The 26,897-nt window shown below is 37.6% G+C and overlaps 1 protein-coding gene across 1 annotated transcript; it reads left to right on the top strand.

Annotated features, from left to right (window-relative positions):
* Positions 1 to 292: 292 nt before the first annotated feature.
* Positions 293 to 26,885, top strand: kon (chondroitin sulfate proteoglycan 4-like protein). The gene is made up of 24 exons (XM_074094518.1): positions 293 to 722; positions 917 to 1,053; positions 1,635 to 1,781; positions 3,545 to 3,688; positions 3,867 to 4,048; positions 4,162 to 4,369; positions 8,827 to 8,982; positions 9,056 to 9,283; positions 9,618 to 9,908; positions 10,087 to 10,284; positions 14,191 to 14,297; positions 14,388 to 14,523; positions 14,767 to 14,942; positions 15,393 to 15,552; positions 15,644 to 17,031; positions 17,116 to 17,269; positions 18,264 to 18,758; positions 18,844 to 19,039; positions 19,243 to 19,398; positions 19,478 to 21,336; positions 21,415 to 21,653; positions 21,895 to 22,045; positions 22,230 to 22,377; positions 22,660 to 26,885. The coding sequence occupies exons 1-23, from the start codon at positions 668 to 670 to the stop codon at positions 22,335 to 22,337; spliced, it is 7,071 nt and encodes a 2,356-aa protein (XP_073950619.1). The 5' UTR covers positions 293 to 667; the 3' UTR covers positions 22,338 to 22,377; positions 22,660 to 26,885.
* The last annotated feature ends 12 nt before the right edge of the window (positions 26,886 to 26,897 follow it).

A 26,897-nucleotide genomic window follows, 5' to 3' on the forward strand; every position in this document is an offset into this window, starting at 1 on the left:
TTATAGTTTCGCCATGTCTGTCTGCCTGTCTGTTTGTCTGTCCGTCCGCGGCTTTGCTCTGGGACTGTCACTCGTATAAAATAGTATAGAGGGACCGCATTACACGAACTTCGAGTTTCGTAGTAGCCCTGCAGGGCGCTACTATGAAATGCGAAGTTCATGGCGTTCCGTCCCTCTGACATATATTGTTTAACATAAGAGTGAGAGGGACGATACAATACGAGTACGAGCTTCGAATTTCGGACTAGGCGCCCTCAACAGAAAGTAGAGTACATAGAGTCTACGTACTCTACTTCCTAGAGTATTAAAAATAAAAAAAATATATATTTACGTACGACCGACCGAATGAAGCGTAATCATTCTATTTCTTTTTACAATTAAAACAAAATCCTTAAGTATATAGTTTACTTTTGTTTTATTATATTGGTCCGTGTGCTCAATAAAATGTGTTAATTGAATGATGTTGTATGCATTTGTCTTTGTTTGACGCCACGCCTCATTGGCAGCTGTGTTGACATTTTGAAATGTATTCGTACTATTTAGAGACACTATTTCTTAATTCTAAAAGCCAAGTAATAAATGTAATAAATAGTATTCCTGTAGATTAGACAGCACAAAATGCGATCAACTTAAACAAGTCTATTTTTCATATCTTCTGTGTTCGAAAATGGAACTTTTTCTAATTTTATTTTTTGTTCCTTTTGGATTGGCTTACGACAAAGGTAAGATTCCAGCTTTCCGTAAATTTCTATTCAATTAATTAACTATCGCTGCAAATTGCTGCAGGTTGAATGTAAGTCACAGAAATAACCATAGAGAAGTATCTGAATTGATACCCTGATTATAAAACATTATTATCTTGTTTAGAAAAAAAAGCTTTTAAAAATTAATTGATATATGTATTTATGGTTTTCAGCATCTTTTTATGGGGCCAGCTACATAACTTATCCACTGCAGGAAGCTAAGGGTATAACAGACATCAGTTTTAGGTTTAGAACTCATTTGTCTGATGCTTTACTATTACTGGCTGCCGGGAAAACCGATTATTGCATGGTGAGTATTTTAGAGGAATAAACATACTTTGAACATTAAACGGTTGACACTTTCCTAATAGGTTAAAACCATATGTGTATATAGGGGGGGCTGTGTGGGCCCTGCCCACCCCAGGATGTTGGGCTACTGATTCAAAATTCTATAATACAGATATCTTCACACAACTGAACTATAATAACCCTTGATATGCCAATGGTTAATACTGACATGGTTATACCGACCCTGTTTTTCGTGTACACACCCATAGAAACTGACATGAGCTTCTATGGGTGTGTACACAAAAAACAGGGTTGTTATTTCTATGTCGGTATTGTCCGGGCCGGGAAAGAGTGTCACCCAATTAAACCTCTTTCTGAAGTTGTTAGCATTTAAATTAAGGTGAACTGATACAGTACTCATCATCATCATCAGCCTACAGCTGGACATAGGCCTCTTCCATGGCGCGCCACACCTCAACACTGTTTTTAGCCCCTCGCATCCATCCACCAACAGCAACCCTCTTAATGCTGTCCGTCCACCGTGCCTTAGGCCTTACACTATGTTTTCCTGTCTGTACTAATTTCCATTAAAAAATATTACAGATACGGTTAGAAGGAGGAAGAATGAAATTACACATAAACCTTGGAGCAGGTGAAAGTGAACTCACCTCATCTAAAGGGATATTTTTAAATGATACACAATGGCACCATGTCAGTATAGTACGGAGGGAAGCAAATCTTACTATGAAGGTAAGTAACTGCCTCATCATCATCTCAGCCTTTATACGTCTTACTGCTGGACACATAGTTCCCACGCCTAACTAAGTACCTGCCTAACTTCTATACAAATTTCAGCAATTCACTAAGGTTTCCGCTGTTTTAAAGTTAAATGCAATGATAAAAGTAAGTGATTTCTGGTAAAGTAAATAAATTTTATTTTTATGGAAACTGCATAAATAGGTATACATACAAGGTGTTAATTAAATAACTGAATACTCTAAAGCAGGTTGTGTTTTATTTAATCTTTTTTTACTGAGCCCAGTATAAAAGTAATTTAAAAAAGTTATGAATAAATGCAGCATATGGTAATTGATGGTTTTAGTGTGGTTGTGTATTATTCAAATCATTTATAACTGGCTGTTTTTCCATCAGTCATTTGCCAAAAACAAAAAAGTTGAAGTTGAAGAAGTCAAGTAGAATAGGGATTTTGACTCCACCAATCAACTGACATTCTTTTTATGAGCTGTCAAAACAAAATTCTCCCATAGAGTTTCAATGGAAATAGCAACATATGACATAACTTGTTTGCCAACTCAATCAACTAATTAATTAATTGTTTTAAAGCAACAAAAAAACTATTTTTGTAGTTAATCGAAAATTAATCTGGTTTTCAGGAATAAAATAAAGCGTTTTTTTACTGAAGTTGTGTCTTCAAATAATTTTTTAAATGTTTCAACAACCCTATTAAACATACAAATATTGTTCATAATTAAAGTATTTGAAAATAAATGCAATAAACTAACTTAAACAAAAAAAAGTTGTTTGGGGTATCTAAGGATTTTAATATGTTAACCTCTTCACCACCCCAGTCCTCTAGTCGTGACAGCCAATGGAATGCCTCACATGCTATGGTCATCTATAGGTACATGACCAACATTCAACTCAAAACTAATCCTTCTGCACTGGATTTAAAAATCAAGTTGACTTGCCGCTGGTTTTCCTGTGGTGTGGCTTAATGTGTTAATTAACACCTTGTCTGTAAGCAGCTGATATACTTAAAATGTTACATTATAACTAGACATTTTTTTCATTCTGTACGGAGAAAAATGCTCTGAAATCTGATATTTAAATTCTTTTATATTTACTGGTAACGTCGTAATTTAATAATTTAATTTGTAAAAATACATTGGAAATACTTGTATACATTTCGGACGAGAAATGACAACTGTTTAAAGCCGGGTGTGCATCATGTGATTAAAGTTCTATTTTTGTCACTCTTTGCTATTATAAGCAGGACAGCATCATTTCAAACTGTCAATTTGCTTTAGTGTAGACTTGCTTTATAACTGCCTTTGTGACGGTACACTGCAGGGGTCAAATGAAGGTCATTACTTAAATTTTGTTTATTTAATTCAGTTTATCATATTTTTGGAATCTGATTACTGAAAACGCTTCACAAAGCCTATTTCTCCAAACGGTTTTCGATTTATTATACATTGTCAAAAATTGGGACATCCCAATTTCAAAACCCAGCCACTGTCCCAGTTAAATAAAATTAACTGTGTGAAATATTAGTGCAATTGCTTAATTGCTTAATGTTAACACTACATAATTGTGTTTATAAATTGTATGATTTATAGTGTGAATTCTTAAATATTTTATGTGTATAATTAACCACAGAAGTGAAGAAATAAAATAACAATACAGAAAAGGGTCAGATGAACATAATTATTTCTTAATGATATACTATAGCAAAACAGTATTAAAAAACTATTATATATTTTTTTTTACAGGTTGATGAGGCTGTTGTGAAAAAAAGACTGCCAGGAAGATTCTTCGAACTAAACATACATTTTGGAGTATTTTTGGGAGGACAAGGCGACTTTTCAGAACTGTTTCTAGGTCACATGGAAAACTTTCGAGGGTGCATGGAAGATGTGAGTGGGTAGAAATTGCGTTGTGCTGTGATAGTGATTATAATATGTCATACATCGAAAGTGATTAGTGCTTAATCACATTGGTTTTTACATATTATTGTTATGTGTTTTATCAATGTTTTAACTTCATTAGAACAAAACAATTTTATTTTACCTTTCTTTGTAATTTTTTCGTCAGGTATTTTACAATGGAGTGAAGATAATAGAAAAAGCCAGAAGTCGTAGTGCTTCTGTGCGTGTTGAAGGTGTCACATGGAACTGTGCCCCAGAATTTGATGCTGATCTTAATTCAGACATCAGTTTTATTGATGAAGGAGCCTATCTCATCCTGCCAAAGATAAGCTCTAGAGCTGGAGGAAGGTGTGTTTCTACTGTAGTTTAAACTTATGATATGGACATAAAAATACAACTGCCATGATAGATAAATTTAACAAATAACAGTAATATTTGTATTTCTCTTTCCTTGTCTATAGATGGCAGATAGAATTTAAAACAATAACACCTAATGCCATTATTTTATACAACCCTGGAGGAGGTCGGGGAATGGATTTCCTTGCTGTTGAAATACTAGAAGGGGTGGTGAGGGTGAAAATGGCCCGTGGTCAGATTGTACACACAGTAAGAGTCAATGATGGACAGTGGCATAAGATGCATTTGTTATTCAATCCTTCCTTGATAGAGGTATGATTATTTATTAATTAATTACCAAGTATATAATTATGTCTATAAAATTGCGAAAATACCAGGTTTTTATCTGGAGTATTCATTTGCGATTCTGTTTATTGATTTGGTCTTCCCAAACAAATTAGTGCATTGTTTTCTATTTTTGTTTGTATATCCAGTGACCAGTTAAATATAACCCCTTCTTAAATGTACATCAAAGACATTAATGAAAAACAAAGTTGCTTTGCGTTTTTATAACCGTGGAGATAATTGACACCATGAGGCTTTGCGAATGTATTTAACACTGCAGTTTTTTATTTTGTTTATTTTATGCTATGCTAATGCTAAGCTTTACTAATTGGTTTAGTATGCACCTCTAGTGTTCATAGTGCCATAATAATATTTTTTTGTTTATTAACTTTAAACGTAACACGAAAAATATAATAAGTAAATACTTCATTTGTTTTCTTTTGAGATATAAACAATTATGAAACAAGACGTTCGTGTTACATTTAAGGCAAACTTTTTTTTATGACCTGTTGCAATCTATTATGTCCCGAGTTAACCAAATGAAGCGATGGGGTTGAAGGTGTGACGATGTAACGGCGTGGTGTGATTGGCTACACCAAGGTCACATTTAATTCGCACTATATTTGTACTCACGCCGCTCCAGTAATAGTGCGTAACATTATTATTAACAAATACCTATCTACGAGTTATTAATTCGTTTTTGTTTTATCATTACCCGAAGGGTTAGGAATATTAAATGTTAGGGATCACCACATAATCTGTTCTCATGCGATGGTGATTCCCAGACATTTTAGAACTGTGTTGTATGTTGACTTATTTTAGGTACCTTATGACCAGATATAATTAGCTTGGATGCGAATTAAAATCCATTTATTTATCCTTTTTTAACCGTTTTAAGCTTTGCGTGCTTTCACTCTATGCCTTATTTTACAAGGTTTTGTATATTTAACTGGTCAGCAAATAGTAACTATATTTTTGCAAACAGATATTTTTTTTATAATTAACAGGACTATTTAGTTAGATGACTACTGAAATTATTATCTGTATCTAATGATTCTGTTAGTTGTGAAATAAATATTTCTTATTCTTGTTCAGTCAGATAAAATGACTAGTTGGTCAGCAACTTGTTCAGTCAGATAAAATGACTAGTTGGTCAGCAAACATTTGTAAATCAATCAGCTACTAATGTCAGTCTAAACTATTCTTATTTTTGAACAGTCAATTAAATAATTGTGCTGCTAGAAAGCACCCTACGTTTTACCAAATTTTAGTTCGGAAAATAAGCAGATTTTTTGATTATGGTCAGTAATCTGAAATAGTAATAAATCTTACTTATCTTGCACAAAACAGGCGCAACTCTTACAAAGATCGATACTATGTTTATTTAATGCAATAAATAAATAATAATTATTATTAAAACAAGTAGATGCATCAAATAATATAAATATAAAATATAACAATTATTATTTTGAACAGTTGGACTTCGGGGCCGCCTTCTGTAGCAAAAACTATTCAAACCAAGGTTTTTGAGTGGGATTTGAGAGGGGCGGTTAGGGTGCTAATGTCTAATGATATTGTGGCGGCTTCGGGCCCTGATATTCTTGCTGCCTTGAGTTCTTTTAGTGGCTCTGCTGCTGGGTTGGATGGTATTCCGCCTATACATTTGAAAGAGCTTACATCTGCTGCAGCTGGTGATAATGGGGAGCGGTTACTTGGGCATTTGGCGAGGTTGTGCAACTTCATGCTCAAGGGTCAGGTGTTTCCTACGGTTTGCCCCTTTGTTCATGGAGCGTCTTTGTGATCGTTGTCAAAGAGGGATGGTGGTTTGCGACCTATTGCCGTTGGTAGCATTTTTCGTTGCTTAGTTGCTAAGCTCGGTTGCCGTGCCGTGAGGCAGGAAATGGTCTCTTACCTGCGCCCTTGCCAGTTAGGATTTGGTAAGCATTTAGGTTGTGAGGCAGCTATTCATGCGGCGCGGGCGTTTGATATGGATATGAAGGGAGCGCGGATTTCGTTGTCATTAAACTTGATATTAAGAATGATTTTAATTCAATAGAGCGTGACGTTTTACTAAGGGAGGTCAGGGATAGGGTGCCCTCCCTATATCCATTCTTGTTCCAATTATATTCGGCCCCATCTTATCTTTACTATAACGAATCCCTCATTCTTTCCCAAGTTGGCGCGCAGAAGGGGGATCCGTTGGCTCCTTTAGTGTTTAGTTTTAGCCATTCACAAGGCTATTTCAGATCTTCAGTCTCCTCTAAACATATGGTATTTGGATGATGGTACCCTTGGGGGAATGCCGGAAGATGTTCAGGAAGATTTGGTCATGCTTCTCCCTCATTTCGTGAATTGGGGTTGGAAGTTAATTCCAGGAAGTGCGAATTCTTCCCCTGCAGTGCTGCGTCTCGTGCTTTCTTTCCTGCGTTTGAGGGGCTGTTGCCCGGCCTCAAGGAGCTGACGGTTGACACATTTAGTCTTTTGGGCTCTCCCGTTTTCTCCGCGGCTATTCCGGGTGTCCTTGCCTATTCGGTTTGGTGGCTTGGGGATCGACGGGTGCGTGATGTGAGTCTGCCGGCCTTCCTGACATCCGCGGCTGGAGTTGCGGACCTTGTGACTGAGATTTTTTCACTGGGTGGTTGCAGGGCTACGATACCTTATGCTTCGGATGCTGGGGGGGCTTGGTTATCTCTCAACCCAGGTTCCTCGGTGCCGGAAAAGGCCTATCTTCAGAGCTTGTGGGAGGTTGGGATTAGGCGTATTTTTGATGGTCTGTTGGAGAGGGCTGCGGGGGTGGATAGGGCTAGGTTGAATGCGGGGGCTAGGCCGGAATCCAGAGCGCCTCCTTCTCCGCATTTGGGGACCCTTCTTGATGACGACTCCTTGCGGGTGGCGGTTGCGCTTCGCCTGGGCTGTGATGTGTGTAAGCCTCATTTATGCATCTGCGGCTCTATGATGGAGAGCAACGGTCACCACGCATTGGGTTGTTGTCATTGTGCGGGAAGATTCCCGCGTCATCACGCCCTTAACGACATTATTCGGAGGGCGTTGGTCTCCGCTAATGTTCCGTGCGTTTTGGAGCCTCCGGGTCTCAGTCGGACTGATGGCAAAAGACGGATGGCTTGACTTTGGTGCCCTGGCAGAAAGGAAAGTGCCTTTTATGGGATGCCACTTGTGTCAGCACTTTTGAGGCTGGGCATCTTGGTCGTACTGTACCTACGGTCTGGGGGGGCGGCCGCTGAGTGGGCGGCTCTTAGGAAGAGCGAGAAGTATGCGGCTCTCTTGAACTGCCGTTTTGTTCCGCTTACGGTGGAGACAACTGGGTGTTGGTGCGCTAAGGCATTAGTTTTTTTGGGGAAGTGGGGCGGCGTTTGCGAGAGCGTGGTTTGGACTCTCGTTCCGGGTCTTTTCTGGTGCAGAGGTTGTCCATCGCTGTCAACGGGGCAACGCTGCCAGTGTGATGGGTACTTTTGCGCCGGGAACGATTTGGGGTGGGTTGTTTTGTTAGTTTAGTAGGATGCTTTGACATTTTTATAAAAAAAATCTTTATATTGTATTGACTAATTTTGTAATTTTATTTAATGTATAGTTTATTTTAATTTCTTAAGTGTATTAATTAATTAACTTTTTTAGTTTTAATTTTTTTTATAGTGTTTTTGCTTTATCGTTGATGTGATTCTTGGTAGCTTTTAATTAATTTTAATGTAATTTGGGTTATACTATTTCAAATAAATATTATTATTATTTTGTTTTGTCATATACAAAATAAGTTTTAATGATGATGTGGCATTTATTCGACGTATGTGATTTATATGATTAGGCATAATGGCTTATTTGCTAGCAATGATGGTCTGGAAATATTTCTAAATCACTATTCACTACATACCTCTCAGATAATCCTTATAGATGTGTATTTTTTGCTGACCAACTGTGAAATCTTGCTGATCAAATAATTATTTTGCTGCGCAACTGTTTATTAAGCAGACATATTATTATAACATTACAAGCTGACTGAGTATTGGTTAAATTGCTGACCATTTTTAAATTGTGTGCGGTACTAGGGTTACAGCCCGAGTTTTAACTATTGCAAACAAAATCTTTCTATGCTGTCTAAATGATTTAATGGCTGATTTTGTTTGCTAACCCGAAGGTACCCCTGGTCATTTAATTACTTCTCTTTATTTAAGCTGCAATATTCGATTGATTTGAATTTCTTTTTAAATCCTCTTAATTTTGACTTCCAGCGGCTGGATTGACTTAAAATTTGGTTCATGTATATGTCGCAAAAAGCTTGTGCTATAAATTAAAATTTTAGCAAAAACAAATATTTTTGTTTATTTTGACCAGCTGTTTATTATTTAATAAGCAAAAAAAAAATACTTTGTCGTCACTGTTACCTTTTAAAAGATAATATGCCTACATATTAAAGAGATGTAATATTACAGCTTTCAGTGGACAATATAGCAATGAGTACAAGAATCGAAAGTGGCGGTACACGATATTTGGATCTCTCCGATTCTTTTTATCTTGGCGGCATTGAAACCGATAAACGACAACGCGCTTTCGCGAAAGGCATCAAAGCTGCAGATAGCAGCATAATGGTTTGTTACCAAAGTACATAATTTTATGTTTTCTTGTATTAACTTGCAATACTCTACTTACTCTCCTTTACAGGGCTGCATAAAACCAGTAGAAGTGGATGACAAAATATTTGGACTGCCCAACTCCGTGGTCACTTATGGTGTGAGTCCCAAATGTATTTGGTGGTATCCATGCCATGCCAGTCCTGGGAACCCTCCCTGTGTGCCACAAGCTGTTTGCGAGCAGCATGGAGTCGATCACTTCACTTGTGAATGTGATTCCGATCTGTGCATCAATCCGGACTACGCTGAGAAGTACAAGGTGACATTATTTGTATATTACAATAAGCAAATGACTACCAAACTACCAGATCGAATAGTTTACGCGTGCGAAGCCGCGGGGAAACTCTAGTACATTTATAAATGCGAAAGTTTGTAAGTCTGTTTGTTTGTTTGTTTGTTACCTCTTCACGTCTTAACCGCTGCACCGATTTAGATGAAACTCGGTAAACAAATAGTTTGAGTCCTGAGGAAGGACAGGATAGTTTTTATCCCGGGTGATTACATAGTTTCCGCGGGATAGCGATAAACGACTTCTACGCGGACGGAGTCGCAGGCATCAGCTAGTACTTTTATAAACTTGTTTCCTTTTGTAGGTTTTCTCGAAATCAAGCAGCGAATTGGAATTGGTAGCACTGTATCCACTGACAGTGTTGGAAGGAGGGGTTGCGGTGATCACGACGCAGAACATCGACGTGGTATTAGATCATCACAAGTATGGTGTGCGGCCATCGGGGGTTCTTCTGCATTTGGCACAGTCCCCGCAACACGGCAGGATCGCCATCGACCTATCGCCGCAAAGGAACTCGCCACAGTTCTCGAACTATCTCGAGGGTGACGGAAAAATGAAGCAATACTTCACACTTATGAATTTGTCTAGAGATAAGGTAGATCTGTTTTTCTTACTCTGTTTAACCATACATTGCATTATTTTGCTAATCAACATGATGATATAATTTTTTTTTGACGTTTTTCCTCACAAGACATCGCTACTGAAATTCAAGCTGTCATTTAATTTCATAATAGGTATAAAAAAATAACCACTACCACATTAATAATTGGCAGGTGAAATACGTCCACGATGGATCGGAGAATCATCAAGATGCCATCGTACTCGACATGGAGCTTATTCCTGAAACAAAATTTACGCTACCAAGCTATCTGCAGGGAAGGAACACATTCGTTCTACACGTCAACGTTACCCCGGTCAATGATCCTCCTGTACTAAATTTACTGCCCGGAAAAGTACTCAGGCTGACCCAGGTAGTCTTAAAATAAATTTAAACAGAAGATAAGTGCCTTTTCAAACATGTCGGTTGCCGGGTAATCGGCGCCGGGTGGTGAAAAATCAAATATTGAGTATATTTGATTTTTACACTCGACTCGAACACTACGGCGGGCTAGCTTAGAGATTGCAACCCGGTATGTTTCTTAACCCGGCCGGGCCGGGTTGGCGACGAATACAAGCGACGTTTGGGTTGTGTGTTAGCGATGAAACCTTTAAAGTATTTTATGATTTTTTTTTATATATGAACGGAAAAAGACAATGAATCAAGGTTAATATTTATTTCAAACTGGCTTATGAACAATTATCACAATAATCAGTCTCATTCAAGTCTCAAAATCACACTTAATACAGAATTGATCACTTTTACTTATGGACGGAAAAGTAACATTTGTATTAGTAATTATTCATTTTTATAAGTTTAAACAAGCCGCAGCTCGCAGCGGTTGCCATGTCAACGTACATTCTACGAGTTGGCGCTCCCGCGCCGCGCGTCGTGGTTTACTTACCGGCTCCGGTGACCGGGCCCGGTAAGAATGGCCAGGCCCGGTGGGTGCCTAAAAGGGCACCGGGCCCGGTTTGCAATCTCTAGCTAGCTGGCAATCGGTACGCCTAAAAAGCTAACAGCAGATATAAGAAATGTATAGCATTTTCATCGCTTTAGTTAACTGAGTGAAACCCGTTAATTTTTTCCGCTTTTATAATTATGAAAAGCAAATTATCTATTAAGTTTTTTATTACAAGCTTTTATTTAGTTTCCCCTGTCCCGTTGTCTGTCTGTCTGTCTGCAATCAAATCTTGCAAGTCAAATTCGACCAACTGCCAGTAGTTGGATTGACTTGAAATTTGATATACTTATGTAACTTGCGTGACAATACAATAATCTGGTAGTGAGATCCTGGTATTCCGGCCAGAATCGTCTCCACAGGACGGATCTCTTCAACGGTTAATGGCATCGTCTTGCAAATTATGGCTGTTTGTGAATGTTTGTTTAGGTCAAATCCTGCAATTAGAATTTCACCTTCTTCCATTTGTCATAATATATACTACACTACAATTGCAGTTTACTGCACTTGTACAGTGCAGTCACCAAAAAATGATTATTAGCAGTTTTTTTTGTAGTCACTTTTTTAAATAGAACTTTTAATGTTGTGTGTTTTAATTTACTTATATTTAATTTAACTTTGACGAACGTTCAATTTATATTTTGTTATTTTATAATGTTTCTGATGCTTAGATGTTCTGTTATATATAATTGAAATATCTTATTTGCATTCGTTTTTATTCTGATTTTCCGGAATGGATTTCGATCTTATTTATTTCGATTTATTTATTAACTCGTAGTAATTTTGTTTAATTAATTTGCTTTGTGTAGTTGCATGAGTTGACCCGCACAGACCTGCTGAAAGCACGTGACATTAACAACGAAGTGTGAGTATTAGATGAAGGGTCCACGGAAAGAACATGTCTGGTCACCTTTTTTTTTAATTGAGATTTTATCTCAAAATGTAGAGCTCGCAAAGTACTATGACTTAACATTGAATTAAATATCTAAAAACATTATAAAGTATATAAATATTTTTTACTTTTAAAGAAATGGTAACCATAGTAATTGTTCGTGATGAGATGACTAACTTTCAAACCGCTATAACTCAATAAGTTGCTTAGGTGACTAGACATGTTCTTTCTTTGACCCTCCAGATAGTTGTACAGTACTTCTATTTTCTTAATGTCGTCAAACGTCGATTTTAGATTGTTGTCGAGTGTCGACCAGAGACCGCATTGTTTAATGCGATGCCGCCAGCGAACGCATTCACTAGCTCTTTTTGCCTTCGTCTTATAAGGCGGGACAGAAAGAAGTAGTGAAAACGATTGTGATTCCACGTGCAATTTCGCCTGTATGGAACAAGTATTGACGACCGAATAGCCAAGTGGTTAGAGAACCTGACTACTAAGCTTGAGGTCCCGGGTTCGATCCGCGGCCGGGGCAGATATTTGTATGAATAATACGAATGTTTGCTCTAGGGTCTTGGACGTTTAATATGTATTGAAGTATCTATTTATCTGTATAAGTATATTTATCCGTTGTCTAGTATCCATAATACAAGCTTTGCTTAGCGTGGGCCTAGGTGTCAATTGACCCATGATATTTATTTATTATTTTAATTATTTAATTCTTTTATCACGCGCTCACGGGAACAATTCTTTCATAAGGGTGAATGGTATCCTATTATTTATTCTGGTCTTCTAATGTGACGGATGAACCAGTTCAGTAGTTAAGGTGAAAGTGGAACCAATAAATCAAAGCCATTTTCGCATTTATAATATTAGTAAGGATTGCCATTATCCTCTATGAAGATTGCTGATGGACATTAAGAAAGTAGAAACGCTGTAGTTTTGGGTTCAACCCGAACCATGTTTATGCACGTATTTTAACTAAAAATAAGAAAGAAAACCAAGACCCTAACAAGTTTGTTCTAAGCGCCCAATGGGGAATGGATTATAATTTTAGAAACGCTTGAAACTTTTTTTTATCGATAGGAATAACCTTTCTAATTAACAGAAACATATCAGATTTTTAAGTACCATCAATTAATTTTAAAAAATGATAGTTTTCTTTGCCGACAAAAATTACGATAGTCCGGTCGGTTACGGGTTGTTCCATATTCCAGAACAAAAAACTTTAAAAAATAATTTGTGTCTTTGACTCGTTCGTTTTGACAGGTGACACTCTTTACCGGCCCGGTTAATATCGACATGGAAATACCGACCCTGTTTTTCATGTACATGCTCATGTCAGTTTCTATGGGTGTGTACATGAAAAACAGGGTCGGTTTTCCATGTTGGTATTATCCGGACCGGTAGAGAGTGTCACCTGTCAAAACAAACGAGTCAAAGACATATTTTTATTTTTTTGTTCTGGGCTATAGAACAACCCGTAACCAACCGGATCGGACTATATCATTATTTAGTGGCAAAGAAAACTCTTTCATTTCTTAAAATTAATTGGTGCTAATTAAAAAATCTGATATTTTTTTCTGTTAATTAGGAAGGTTATTAATATCGATAAAAAAAGATTCAAGCGTTTCTAAAATTTTCATCCATTCCCCATTGTTTACTGTCCTCATCTCAGACTCCAAAGCATCCTATTTCTCAGATTTCAATGCAATTTGGTGAATTGGTAAAATTGCTTATTCTGACTATGGTAAGCCCAATTTCACACTATGTCCTACAAATTTTTCCATTGAGTTACGCAAAATGTATGGAAATTTCGTAAGTAAACTGAAAATTTAGTATAAAATGAGGAACTCAAAATGAATAAAAAAAAAACGACAACAAAATAAAAAGTGGCCCCTTTCGAGTTCCTTACCTCAGTTGGCAGAAATGGAATCCTTATAAGATTTGAGTGTCTTACTAGGTTCCGTAGTCCATCTGTCTGCCTGTCTCTTGGCGCTTTTTCTCAGGAACGTATGATGGTATCAAGGAGCTTAGTATCAAATACTCTGGTCTGCTACCCCTTGGAGTAGTGAAAAAATCAAAATTCTAAGTTAGTGCAATCAAAAGACATTCATTAAAAAAAGTGTTTTCATACAAAATTGCCAGGGAATCAAAACGTATAGGGCACTTCCAGGTTGTCCTAGAAACTTGAAATTTGGTATGAAGGGAGTTTTTACATAATTAAATTAAAGCACAATCAATAAGAAAAATACGATCATCACATCAATGACCCCACATTGTGGATAGTTTGCTTAGGTGAGGGGCTCTGCTGACTCTGGATATTCATACGTACAAATTTGTATGTAACCCGCAATGCGCGAGTCGGCTTTTTTATGATTATACTAAATCGTATTTCGTTCAAATATATTTAAAACGAATGATTACAGGGTACCCGCAAAATTATTACTTCGGACATACTGAAAGCGGAAGATCCCGATACTCCGCCTGAAGACTTATTGTACACCGTATTGCATGGAAAAAATGAAATACAGAGGTAATCTATACATACATATTCACAATCACAGTTAACAATTAAAGCAATAATTTGGAAATTGCTATACTAACTAAAATGTTTCTATTTTAGTGGACACATAGAAATGTCTGGACAGCCAGTGGACTCGTTCACGCAACAAGATATCGATACAGGAGTCATATCATATGTCCATGGTTCAAATAGCGATAAACAGCTAAACAAAACATCATTGAAGTTGACTCTTCAGGTAACTTTCCAGAAATAATATGAAATCAATAATAAGAAGTAATAAATTGTAGTAAATGTTTAACAGGCCGCACGTTTGACAAGAACTGAATGCCTGGTACCACGAAAGTTTGCGATAATTAAGCGACAATCGCTATTCCGATACGTTATCATAATACTTATCAACTCTCGGCGAATAGACTATAACTATCTTAATTTTAAGCTGAAGTATAATCGATCATTGTTCTGTCAAACTATTTTATAGGTGTCTGATGGCATAGAGACGAGTGGCCCCGCTATTCTACGGATAACAATAGTGCCTCTACAAGTGCGGCTGGTAAATAACACGGGGTTGCAACTGGTGCACAACTCTTATGCGATCATCACTGCTGACAACCTCACTTTCGCTACTAACGCTGATGAAACCAATGTGCAAGTCAAGTATGTATATAAGCACGCAAAAAGTCCGTAATACTCGTCCTTGAACTACTCTGGGCGCGCCGAAATGAGCAGGGAAAAAACTACGCGCTGAATGTAGCAAAATTGTGTTCTATTGTTTTTAATAATTTTAGTGTATGCTTCGTGTATTCTATTCCAAATTTTCACATCAAATAGCAGTTCCAGTCTGAAGTTAAAAAGGGAGAAAACAGTTTTATGTATAAGTTAAATAAACAAGCCAATTATTTTTTGAGGTCGTTGTTACGTTAGTTTGAAATAAATATTTATAACATTAATTATATTATATTTACACTGGCATCAACCTCAAACAAGATTTTGTAAAAGGTAAAACTTATTTCTCGCTTATTAGTATTTATTTGAATAAATTACAGTTTTGAAACCTATTGAATTTTTTTAAATATCCTTTTATATAGTTTGTTGTTTCCATTTCAGGTACGATATTGTGAAACCCCCTCACTTTGGTGTGATAGAACGTCTCAGGGTTCTGGACGGCACTTGGCAGACGGTAGATTCTTTCACAAGCGAAATGGTCACATTCAGGCGCGTCCGGTATATGCACTTGGTAGGCAACCCATTGCACGACGAATTTAAGGTAAAGTGGTAAATTTTAACGATTTCTAAGAACCGAACAGATATTTTGCGCAATAGTTCTATAGTTAACTGAAGGATATTTTCATTTACAGTTTAAAGCATCGGTTGGGACGATACGAACGAACACATTGTATGACTTTCGGCTTACTTTCATCAAACTCGAACTTTATCAATCAATCAATGAGGAATTGGTGCTAAATAATACGAGAGAAGCTTTCATTTCTGCACAGCATCTACGATTTAAAACGAAACCTATAGGATTACCTAGCGACCGAATTCTATACACCATAATCAAAACTCCTAAATATGGAATTCTACACTTATCTTCTGGGAAATATCACTTGCAAACGCATAGTACGTTCACGCAACAAAATATAGATACCGACCAGTTATGGTACCGATTGCACAGACGAGCCTATTCTCACATTCAAGATGAATTCTCGTTCGTTGTGGGCGCAACTGAATGCGAGAACATAACTGGAGTAATGACAATAAGACACACGCCAGCGTATTCGTCGTCGGACCATTCGCCGGGACGCGTGCATACAACATTAGAAAGATTACAAGTAATGGAAGGCTCTAGAATGGTCATACCTACCACTCATTTAAATTTTCGAATCGACGTCGTTACGAACCTTGTTTTTAATATAACTCATTTACCAAGGCATGGAAAGATAGAAGTCATTAGCGAAAGTTTAAAAATAGTTAGAGATAATACCACTTACTTTACTCTTAAAGAGTTGAATTCTGATAGAGTATACTACTCACACGACGACTCAGAGAGCAGGCACGATTCGTTTCATTTCATGGCGTTAAGTCCTGAGCCTGAAGATTTTCAGTATGTAGGGGTATTTCATATTGACATAATATTAAAGAATGACAACAGCCCAGTCAGAGCCACTGATAAAATATTCCACATAGTTCACGGCGGCGCTCGGCTTATCACATTTAGAGATTTAAGCTACACAGATGCTGACTTGGACACGAAGCCTTCCGATATTATATATACGATTCAAAGATACACTAAAGATCCACCTAACGGAGGAATATACAGGGCTGATAACCCAACGGAACAAATCGCTCAATTCACACAAGACGATATTAATAAAAATTTGGTTCTTTTTAAACACCAAGGCAAAGAATACGGGAAAATGGCGTTCTGGATATCTGATGGTTTATTCGATGTGAACGGTAATCTTGAGATACAGGCATCACCACCTTTTATTCGAATGTATAGTACAAATGGTTCAATTGTAGAAAACGGCAAAGCGGTTGTTATTACAACGAGAGATATGCAGGTCGATACAAACATGAATTGTTTGGAAGAAGATATACGGTACGAGGTGATACAGGAACCGAAGCACGGCGCTATCGAGGTAGGCGAAGGCCAGGGCGCTTTTACTTTCACGCAGTTGGACGTGGCTGCAGGTAGAGTCGCCTACAGGCATCGCGAGCCAAAAACTCCTTCTGACCAGTTCAGGTAGCATTTCCAAACAATTATTTTACTTGAATTCCGTAAATTTTTGATCAATGTTATTTATCCATTACGTCAACTTGTTGACAGATTCAAGGTTATGTGTCTGGAAGCATGGGGTGAAGGGGTATATCCAATCAAAATTTTCCCCTCAAGTTACTGGGAACCACTTAAAGTAACTACTAATAAACCGCTTATTGTGGAAGAATCTACAAGCGTCAATATCACTAGGGATGTTTTGGAGGTAATTTAAGTTTTAGTACCGTAAATTATTTTGAGATATATTGTTTGTAAATAAGGCTTGTTCACAAAAAACGTAGCCGCCTAAAGTTGGGCCTTGATAAGTAAATAGAAAGTTTTTATATGGTAAAATATGACATTTCAACAAAGATATTGTCTATTGTAAGAAAAACAAAATTAATCTCATTGAATATATAAAATCAACATGCCGAAAATAAAAGAGAATACTAACTTGTAAATTAATTATGGTGTCCTAATGTACAGAAAAGGGAATTTCCATGCGACAACTCGCAAAAAGATATAAAATATCTAAACATGGCGTGCGTTAAGTAATTAAAAAATTTGGGGAGTTTAATGCACTAGATGACCTGGCAGAAAGAGGTGGCAAAATAGGCTGCGTTAAACCGAAATTGGACACGGCAATAGTTGCATATTTTCGTCAAAATCCATCGACGTGTACAGTATTGTTCATAACGCCAAAAAGTGAAATATGTAATTAACAAACCAGGAAAAACAGAAAATCTCTGAAAGAAGTGCCTGTCCAGCTTAAAAAAGCAAAATCTCGGGCAAAAAACTTAAGGAAGCATTTAATTGAAATTCACGACACATGCATATTAATGGATGATGAAACTTATTACGTTAAAAAAGACATGAGAATGTTATCAGGGCCGCAGTTTTATACAATGTGGCAGGCCAGGATGTTCCAGAACATCATAAATGCGTGGCTTTTGAAAAATTCGCCCAAAAGATCTTGGTATGGCAAGCCATTTGCTCGTGTGGGCTTAAAAGTTCGAGTTTTTTTACTACCGGTACAATCAATGGGAACAGTCAAGCAACCTACATACAGAATTGTCTTTCTTTATTTTAATTACTGTGAGATGTACACGATTTATTTACATTTATCTTACATGGCCACTTTTTTTCGTGAACAAGCCTTAATTTCGTGTGTTTAATTGCGCGTGGTTCGAATGACATGGTTTTTTTTAACGTCTCAACAGGTCATGCATCCGCAAATTGAACCTTCAAACATAGTTTTCAAAGTAACTGAGGGTCCTTATCATGGTTGGCTAGAGATAACGTCCACGCCTGGTACTATAGAAGTTGAAAATTTAAATGAAGAGCCAGCACATGCTAAGGTTTTCGACCAGTCCATTATAAATGTCAACCGCCTGGTTTATATGCAATCAGGAGTCAACAGAACCAGGGATAAAATAGTCATGGATGTTACTAATGGTATAGTGTGGTTGAGAGACGTAGAATTACACATTATCATTATACCAGAGCACTTTTACATCACTGTGTCTAACTTGACTGTGGTCGAAGGTGAAGCTGTGAGCGTGAAGCCAGACTTGTTTCGAACAGTAACAGAGTATTATAGGGGCAAAGTTGTGGCTTATAAAGTAATCGAGAAACCCAAAAACGGAAAGATTGTGATGGGCGACCAGGAATTGAGTCTGCTGCCGGTTCTGAAACTAAATTCCGGCAATATTCAGGTAATTATAATAATGTATAAACATCGCTGTATCTACTGTTATCCCATGAAACAGTTACTTTAAAATTAAATTGTGCGTTTTACAGTATGTAAATGATGGTTCAGAGGAATCGTCAGACTACTTCAAATTGATCGCTGTAACTGAGAACGGTAAAGAGAGCGAACCCTTCTTTGTCCGGGTGAATATAGTGCCCGTTAACGATGAGACTCCGATCGTGGCCGCGAACACGGGTCTGTGCGTATGGGAAGGCGGTACCTTTACCTTTACTAGGAACGAATTATGTAAGTAATTAGTTTAGTTAGTTAGACACTAATTGCGTCTCGTTCGTTGTAAAACTTACCTATCTTCGCCTGATACGCAAATTATGTAACACGGAGGAAGCCCAAAAGACATGAAAATGATCAAAAATGAAACTGAAGTGTTACTCCATATTTATTTTTTGTGTATATTAAATAAATAGCTAATAATTTCGTTTTATTTCTAGATGTCAATGATATAGATACGCCACTAGAAAATGTAACAATAAGTGTTGTCGACATAGTATCTGGTCACATTTCTATGAAAGGTAACCTTGACGTGCCCGTGAACCATTTTACACAAGCAGATATTGATAATGGGAATGTAATTTTTGTACATAAAAGTAAGTAAAATGTTTTTGGCAGTACAAAACTAAATTACAAGTGTAATAGAAACATAACGAAGCATGGTTTTTGTTTCAGATGGCTCCAAAGGCAAAATGATATTTAACGTAACCGATGGTCTCCACGAATTGTCAAAAATAACATTTCTTATAACAACAAAATCTGTTTCTTTGAAGCTTGTTCGAAAACAAAACCTTCGAGTATTCCCTCTGATGAGAGAACCGTTGAATAACTATTTCCTTATGGCAAAATGTTCTGATTACACGAGAACTATTGTTTATAAAATTGACAGAGCGCCTGCGCTCGGCAGACTGATTATGCTAAGCGGAGATAGTCATCACCGATCAATTAAGCAATTCACACAGGAAGACATTAATAATACGCTTGTTTACTACGAACATACGCATCCATTCTCCGACCTCTACACCAATGACTCTTTCCTATTTACGGTGGAAGCGGCGTTGGCTAATCCAATTCCAGATCAAATTTTCAACATTGACATATCGGTGTCGTCGGGCGGCCTTGCGAAATATGTTCATATTCCTCACATAAAAGTGCAAGAAGGTGACAAAGTTCCTATTAAAGTGAATGTGACAAACGTTATTGCCTATTTAGAGACGCAAGCAGGGCTCAGGCAGCCTCAAGTGGAGGCGCAGTGGTCGCAGCCGACACATGGCGTGCTGCAGCCGTCTGTGTCGTCACTGACGCAGACCCAACTCGAGAGTGGAGTCGTTCATTACGAACACGATGACTCTGACACCATAAGTGATAAAATTGACATGGCTCTCTACCTCCTGCCGGATTATGTTCTTCTGTGCAATGTCACTATTCCCATACACATTATTCCAGTAAACGACCAACCGTTCAGGCTGTTGACAGATTCTCCTCAAATCCAAGTGGTACAAGGAGAGAATTATACTATATCTAAGAAAGATTTGATCACTGAAGACGCGGACACGAGCCCGTCTGATATCCTCTATGATATTATCAGCGGCCCCACTCAAGGAAGAATAGTCATGATGGATAAAAATCTCAGCATTGACGATGCACAATCGATCAATAAATTTACTCAAGATGATATTAACAATGGACGCGTCATTTATGAACATTCCGGAATGCTTCAAACGGCTACGTTCTATTTCAGAGTATGGGATGGACAATTTAAACCTACGTATACGATATTTACCATCGATGTGTTGCCGGTGTCATTAAACGCTTCTTCTATGCACCCTGTATATCTTCAGCAAGGTTCTAATGTGGCTACCGTAACCACGGAACAAATATATATCGAGACCAATGCCAAAAAGAATAAAGTATGGTACAATATTACTCGACAACCGGTGCACGGTAGAATATATGTTGGCAGGAATCTAGTAACCTACTTTTCGCACAGAGATTTAATTGATAAAGTTGTTATTTACATGCAGAACGATATGACGGTAGCTAACGATAGTTTTGACCTTATTGCTTACGTCCATAATAGCAATTCCACTCACCCGTTCACCATAGACGTATTTGTACAGCCTTTAATGGTTTTAGAAGATTTAAGAGTAGAAAGTGACAAGACAAAAATAACTCTGAGCCATATGGACGCGACTGGACTAGCAAAGTTGTCTGGCAGCAATCCCATATACACAATATTGCGTAAACCGAGATTTGGGACTATTAAGAACATCATAAGAAGTTCTGGAGGGAAAACAAGTGCGAGAGAAAGAGAAGTTCCGTACTTCAGTCACGAGGATGTCAAGGCTGGAGTTATTTACTATGTTACTAGGAAGAGTTCTAGTAAACTGAACGGATTAGAGGACGGTTTTAAATTTTTGCTTACGGCGTCAATATTTCAACCCGCTGCCGGAGATGTTAGAATACTTATAGGGAATAAATCTAAGAAGAATTTACCAGGGCCCAATGATCCTGAAAGTCATGAGGGAGTACCTGTAAGTATAGTCCATAGCGCCCTACCTCAAATAGTGAATATTTTGCTATAAATAAACGACGTTTATCGTCAATTTCAGGTAGCAAACGGTGACTCCGCATCATATTACCTTACCATATTAATGGCCTTGTCGGGTATAGTCTTGGCCATTATCGTCATTCTTGGCCTAGTGAAATGCCGACGTTGCCTGGCCCGTGATAGGAACGCATTGGTCAAGATTCACGGGCAAAGTCAGGGCGCCGTGGCTCCAATCCCACTGCCGCGTCCGCCCGACCACCTTATGCCTTCACCGGCGCAGCCCACGCCTCCAATCAAGAGGTAACCCACCTAATAATTTATAATAATTATACGAAACTGGCTTTGTGTACCTAGAATTTAACATCTTGCATTCGGCCAGAACATCCCACTTGCGACAGATATCTACTGTCTGAGATTCGCACATATCTAAAAATCCGCCTGTGTACAATTGTGACGAGATAAATGAGCGCATTTATTGAATTGAACACAGTGACTAAGATTCAGGTGCGCAACCAGTTGTGTAATATTGTTCTCGGTTTAGATACGTGTCGTCGGATCAGTCGGTGCACACGGGCGCCAGCACGCCTTTGCCGTCGGGAGGCAGCGTGGCCTGCAAGGTGACGCCGCTGGCGGACGCAGGCTTGCCGGACCTCAACGCCAGATACCCTTACGGCACTGACGACCATACTGACGTAAGTCTTACTGCGACCGATACCAGATCGTCGGCGACTGGGAAATGACAGCTATTTCTCTAAGATAAACCTCTTGTAATTTCGTTTACCACATTATCTTACAAGTTAGTTTTGTGGCTACCGCTGTCCATGGCCTGCCTCGATATTACGACTTCCGAATCAGTCATTGATGATTTATTTACAGGCGGAAGATTGGAGCAGCTACGAAGCTAGTGAGACCGCTTACCCGATACGGGCGCCTGGTGTCGCGCCCTCGAACCCTATGCTCAGGCGCAACCAGTATTGGGTCTGACCCACGCACACTTTCACTCTGCCGAGGCAACCGCGACCAGGTAAACTATACACACACTTTATTGAGGCTTATCATTACATCCTCCTCGGTACTTGGAGAATCTTTTAATTATTTGCTTAGATATCTTGCCCTCTAAAATGCTGCGTACGCATTTGAACGGCTCAGCCCGAGACAGCTACACCACGCACGGCGAGTTTGTTGAGGCTGCTTATAATGCGCACGCAGCTAAGAGATTACTTTGGAGGATGAAGGTTCATTATCTTTTCTTAAATTAATGCTTGTATAGGATGTTGCCCAACAGTTCCGTTATATTATGTTTCAGTTACACTCACTGCGCATCAAGATAGATGTGTGACGTTAAACCGGCGCCTGCCCCGGCGGCGCTGCGTGGATCTAGTTCCGACGCCTTTCCTGCTCAGCAACTACCGCGTCACCACAAAGCACGAAAATTGTGAGATAACTCTGTGAATAACTAACTCTAACCATACTCATCCACACAGTTTGAAATACTATACAACTGGCTGTTGGGCTGAAATATATCGGACACTGCAATAATATTGTTCCTAGGTAAATCTACATTTATAAGAATAAGCAGTCCGTATAGTTTTGGTATAAAACGTTTGTTGTTCAATAGAATCTGACTCGCACAGTTTAGGTTGCGCCGGTCGTGATAAATTTAATAATTTAATGCGTTCGCTAAGTTCGTGTTAACTAAACTTTCGACATTTTTATGGGTAACTGTAGCTGTAGGACACTAACTTTTGAAGCGGTCATGAAACAAAATAGCAAACTTTTTTATAAAGTACCTACACAATACATGTGCTCATGAATTGATGTTTTATTACAGCAATAAACGTTACGTTAGTGGTGCGAATTGGTTTTAGATAAATTGTATCAAAATTAAGGTTGTTGTAAAAGAGCTCTTTGTAATGCATTTTGGGGTATAATTAATAGGAAGAAAGAGTTATTATTTCAATTGTCACTACGTTAAAACTCGTTAATCTAGAAATAGTGTCCAATTTATATATTTAGTAATCCCATAGTTTACGTGACGCATCCGTACACAAATGTGTTGGATGAAGAAGAAGTTACTTTAATTTTATACTAACAAATAAATTAAATACATAATTCTTTATTTAATATTATGGTATACTTTTCATGATTAGAATTGCTGAGACTGACATTCACTTTCTAAAATAACGTTTTGATTTTTCAGAGTAGTAGCGAGATAGTATTTTCCATTGAGTTTTTTTAATTTTAGCTAAAAACGGCGAGGTCAAATTAAGTAACTATAATTTTGCCTTAACTTGTTGTTTTCGCGTATATGATAATCAAATTGTGAATCAACTTTTGTTTATCATATGTTGTTTTAACAAGGACTGTAACACTAAGGAGTAGGTATTTAGTAGACATACAGTCTTCAACGAAATAGGGCACTGCATAACGGGGAACAAAGCCTTGAAGTGCACCTACCTATTATTATACCTACAGTAAGGGTTGTTGACATACAAGTTAAATGCCAAAGTAATGTTGAATTTGGGTAATGATCTGATTTTGACCGTCATTAGCTGCACTCGCTGGCGTGATACCGTCCTTGTGATATATCCAGTAGACGCTATTGTGTTTACTCGATTGATGGCTTATAACTGCAGCAAGTTGCTTTTATGATCGACGACCTGAAGGCAAATAATTTTATTAGGTACTGTATAAAATACCTATGATTTACGGTCAGGAATCATTTTTTTATTTATAACTAGGTATGTATTAAGTTTTTAGATCCCGCGTCTGACATTATTTAAGCCATAATTACTTGTGCATTAGGTATCAATTAAGTGTTGCATTCACTTGATAGGAGCCAAAGACAGTGCCAAATTTATCAATACCTCTATACACAGGTTATATTATAATTTCAAGTTTATTTGCTAGGTGCTTAAGAATATAATTTAGGTTATTGACCTATTTAAAATATGTTTAAACTTACAAACTACATGTTTAGTTAGGATGTGAAAGTCGCAGATTTATTGTAAGTTTTAATGTTGAAAGTAATATGAAATTAACTGTTACTGTAGAATATATATTTTGTCTAAATAGCTGGTGGTAATTTTGTGTCAATTAAAATGACTCCGCCTCTTTGTTTGTCTGACTGTTCTACGTCTTGTTATACTAAAACTACATAGCAAATTGAATGATAGCCAAATTCTAAAGTGAAGTGTGTACTGCCACTTACATATTTGCCAAAGTACGAGTAGTTACGTTTCCTAAGTTACTTCTAAAGTTATATGTAGTATGGCACGACACAGTTAATAAGGCGCAGCGATCTATAATACCGGTAAAATGGGGTTACTTTAAAATGCAGGGGCTGCTTTGTTAAACAGTTTTTACGCCATGTCCTTATTTTTTTAGACCATCTGAGGCAGTGAAATAACTATCTTCATAAATTACCTAACTTTTTACTTCATTTGTTCGAGCTATGAATATTTGCGTTTTTATAACCATGTTAAATCTATCAAAGTATCCCCAAAATTTCCTAAAGTAACCCCAGTTTACGTAAGTAATATTTAATGTACACTCACGTGCCAGCACACTTTGTTTAGAAAAAATAACGTAATGTAAGGATACGGTGTTTTAGTCGATGTAGTTATTATGGTTTACACCTGCCCGCTTCCCCGGCCCATTCTGGAGCTTGCACGTGGTGTGTACAGCACGTTTTTGTGCATCGTCTTTCTCTTCTCTATTAACGACGCGCCTTAATTACTGCATCGTACAATACTTTAATGACGTTAATGGAATTGTATAGTAAATACACTAGAGTAAAACTACTAAAACTGTCAATATCGCGGGTATTGTAACAAATCAAAATCCCTGTGCACCAAATGCTTTTCACCAATATAAGTCGCAAGTTCATAAGCAGACTAGCTAACCTGTCAACAGTTGATCTGACCTGGTGGCGGCGTCGCTGTTGGTGGTAATGATAAATATAATAATAAAATGATGTGGTTGCAGCATTAGTTCTTGACTTTCTAGCAGTTATTGAGTACGGGGTTAAGTAAATTTTAGGGCTTCAGGTTGCTCGTGAACATTAATATACCTTTAACCCTTTGACCGCCACGGTCGGCAAAAAGCGACAGCTGAAAATCGTGCCATAAGTGCCATGTCGGCATTACGTGGCGCCTATGAAACGATTTTCCGAAAAAATTTTTTGTCGTCTGTGGCCGACCGTGGCGTTCAAAAGGCTAAAAGTCGCAACATGCCAGATAGATATGTTAAGCTATACGCGATATAAACGTTCCAAGTAGTTTTATTTTAATGCTCGCAAGTAGCGCAAATATAAAAAAACTTTACTGTAAGTTAACTTTGTGAGTTAAATTCCATACATTGCAATGGAATTGAACTGCACCGCCCGTATGTGCCAAAACGTAGGGTCTCTGTTAGCCGCCGTTATCCCTAGCCAACAGACAGGTAAGTGGGACCGGTTATTTCAAAACAAGTAGTATATTTACATTTTTAGATAGATTTCATATAATTTATAAATTTCTAATGTACGTTGTTCACTTAGTGACTGCATTTTTATAATGTGCCAAAAAAAGATAAGCGTCGATCATGAGCTGCTCACTATTTATTGTAGTCGAGAATAGCAATACTTCTAAGAAAGTTTTACTTGGTTCAGCGCGAATATGGAAGTATCCGTGGTTATGACGCGTTGATTTTTTACTAATAAATACCTCTTGCTACATAGGTTTTGTGAAGTAAAGGGCGTCAGAGGTAGTGTTTTCTATAGACATTAGCAAAGACGGATACTTTCAGCCTCAAATTTTAGTACTTAATCGTGTAATTTTACAAAAGCTGCTAATTGTCGCATACAACTTAGACTATTGGCATAAAAGCGGATTCTGATTTTTTTTCTACGATTGCTCTTATGTAACTTGTTTATATATCTTATTATTTGCGAGTGTCGTAAGTCAGTAGGTATGCAAAATCGTTTGCATGTTCATACATCGTGTCCGCCACTTTGTTACATTAGGCCTCCGGATTTTCTGTCAGGACCATGCAGCAGTACCTAGTATTCAAATAAGTCTGTTTCAAAATTACGTTATAAATATTTATATGGTTTCGTATTACAAGATTTCTAAATGAGTTATATCTGTGCTAATAAATTTCAGACCACACCGTTCAGAATTGGTTTACGTTAATTATCGCTTTTTGATTATCAAATGGCGGTTTTCGAATGTTATAAGCGTAACCCGCGGTGTTTAGTGTAGAAAACAATGACTATACGGTTTTTTAACAAAATATTCATACATAAGATCCCTTTAACCCTTTTCTTGGCCAGTTGAAACAAGTGTACTGAATTCAAGCCTCGTTGGATTCATGTAGAGCTAACAAAAATAACTACTTATACAAAAAGATGATCTGAAATGAGGTATCTTATAAGAGACAATACCTAGAAAAGGGATAAGAACGCAGGTTCCGTACATTTTTTTCTGTATGCGATGATGTGAAATCAATATTGTGTACTTATTAATTTTTACCAAATAGATAGATTACGGATTTTTAATAAAT

This window comes from Choristoneura fumiferana, chromosome Z (assembly GCF_025370935.1).
Source record: "Choristoneura fumiferana chromosome Z, NRCan_CFum_1, whole genome shotgun sequence".
NCBI lineage: Eukaryota > Metazoa > Arthropoda > Insecta > Lepidoptera > Tortricidae > Choristoneura > Choristoneura fumiferana.

Excerpts from the sequence above, each read along its gene's own strand:
- kon (XM_074094518.1), top strand. The coding sequence starts at position 668 with ATGGAACTTTTTCTAATTTTATTTTTTGTTCCTTTTGGATTGGCTTAC. Across the intron at positions 8,983-9,055 it reads CTGCAGATAGCAGCATAATG|GGCTGCATAAAACCAGTAGA; the intron begins GTTTGTTACCAA and ends TCTCCTTTACAG. Across the intron at positions 14,524-14,766 it reads CATTGAAGTTGACTCTTCAG|GTGTCTGATGGCATAGAGAC; the intron begins GTAACTTTCCAG and ends ACTATTTTATAG.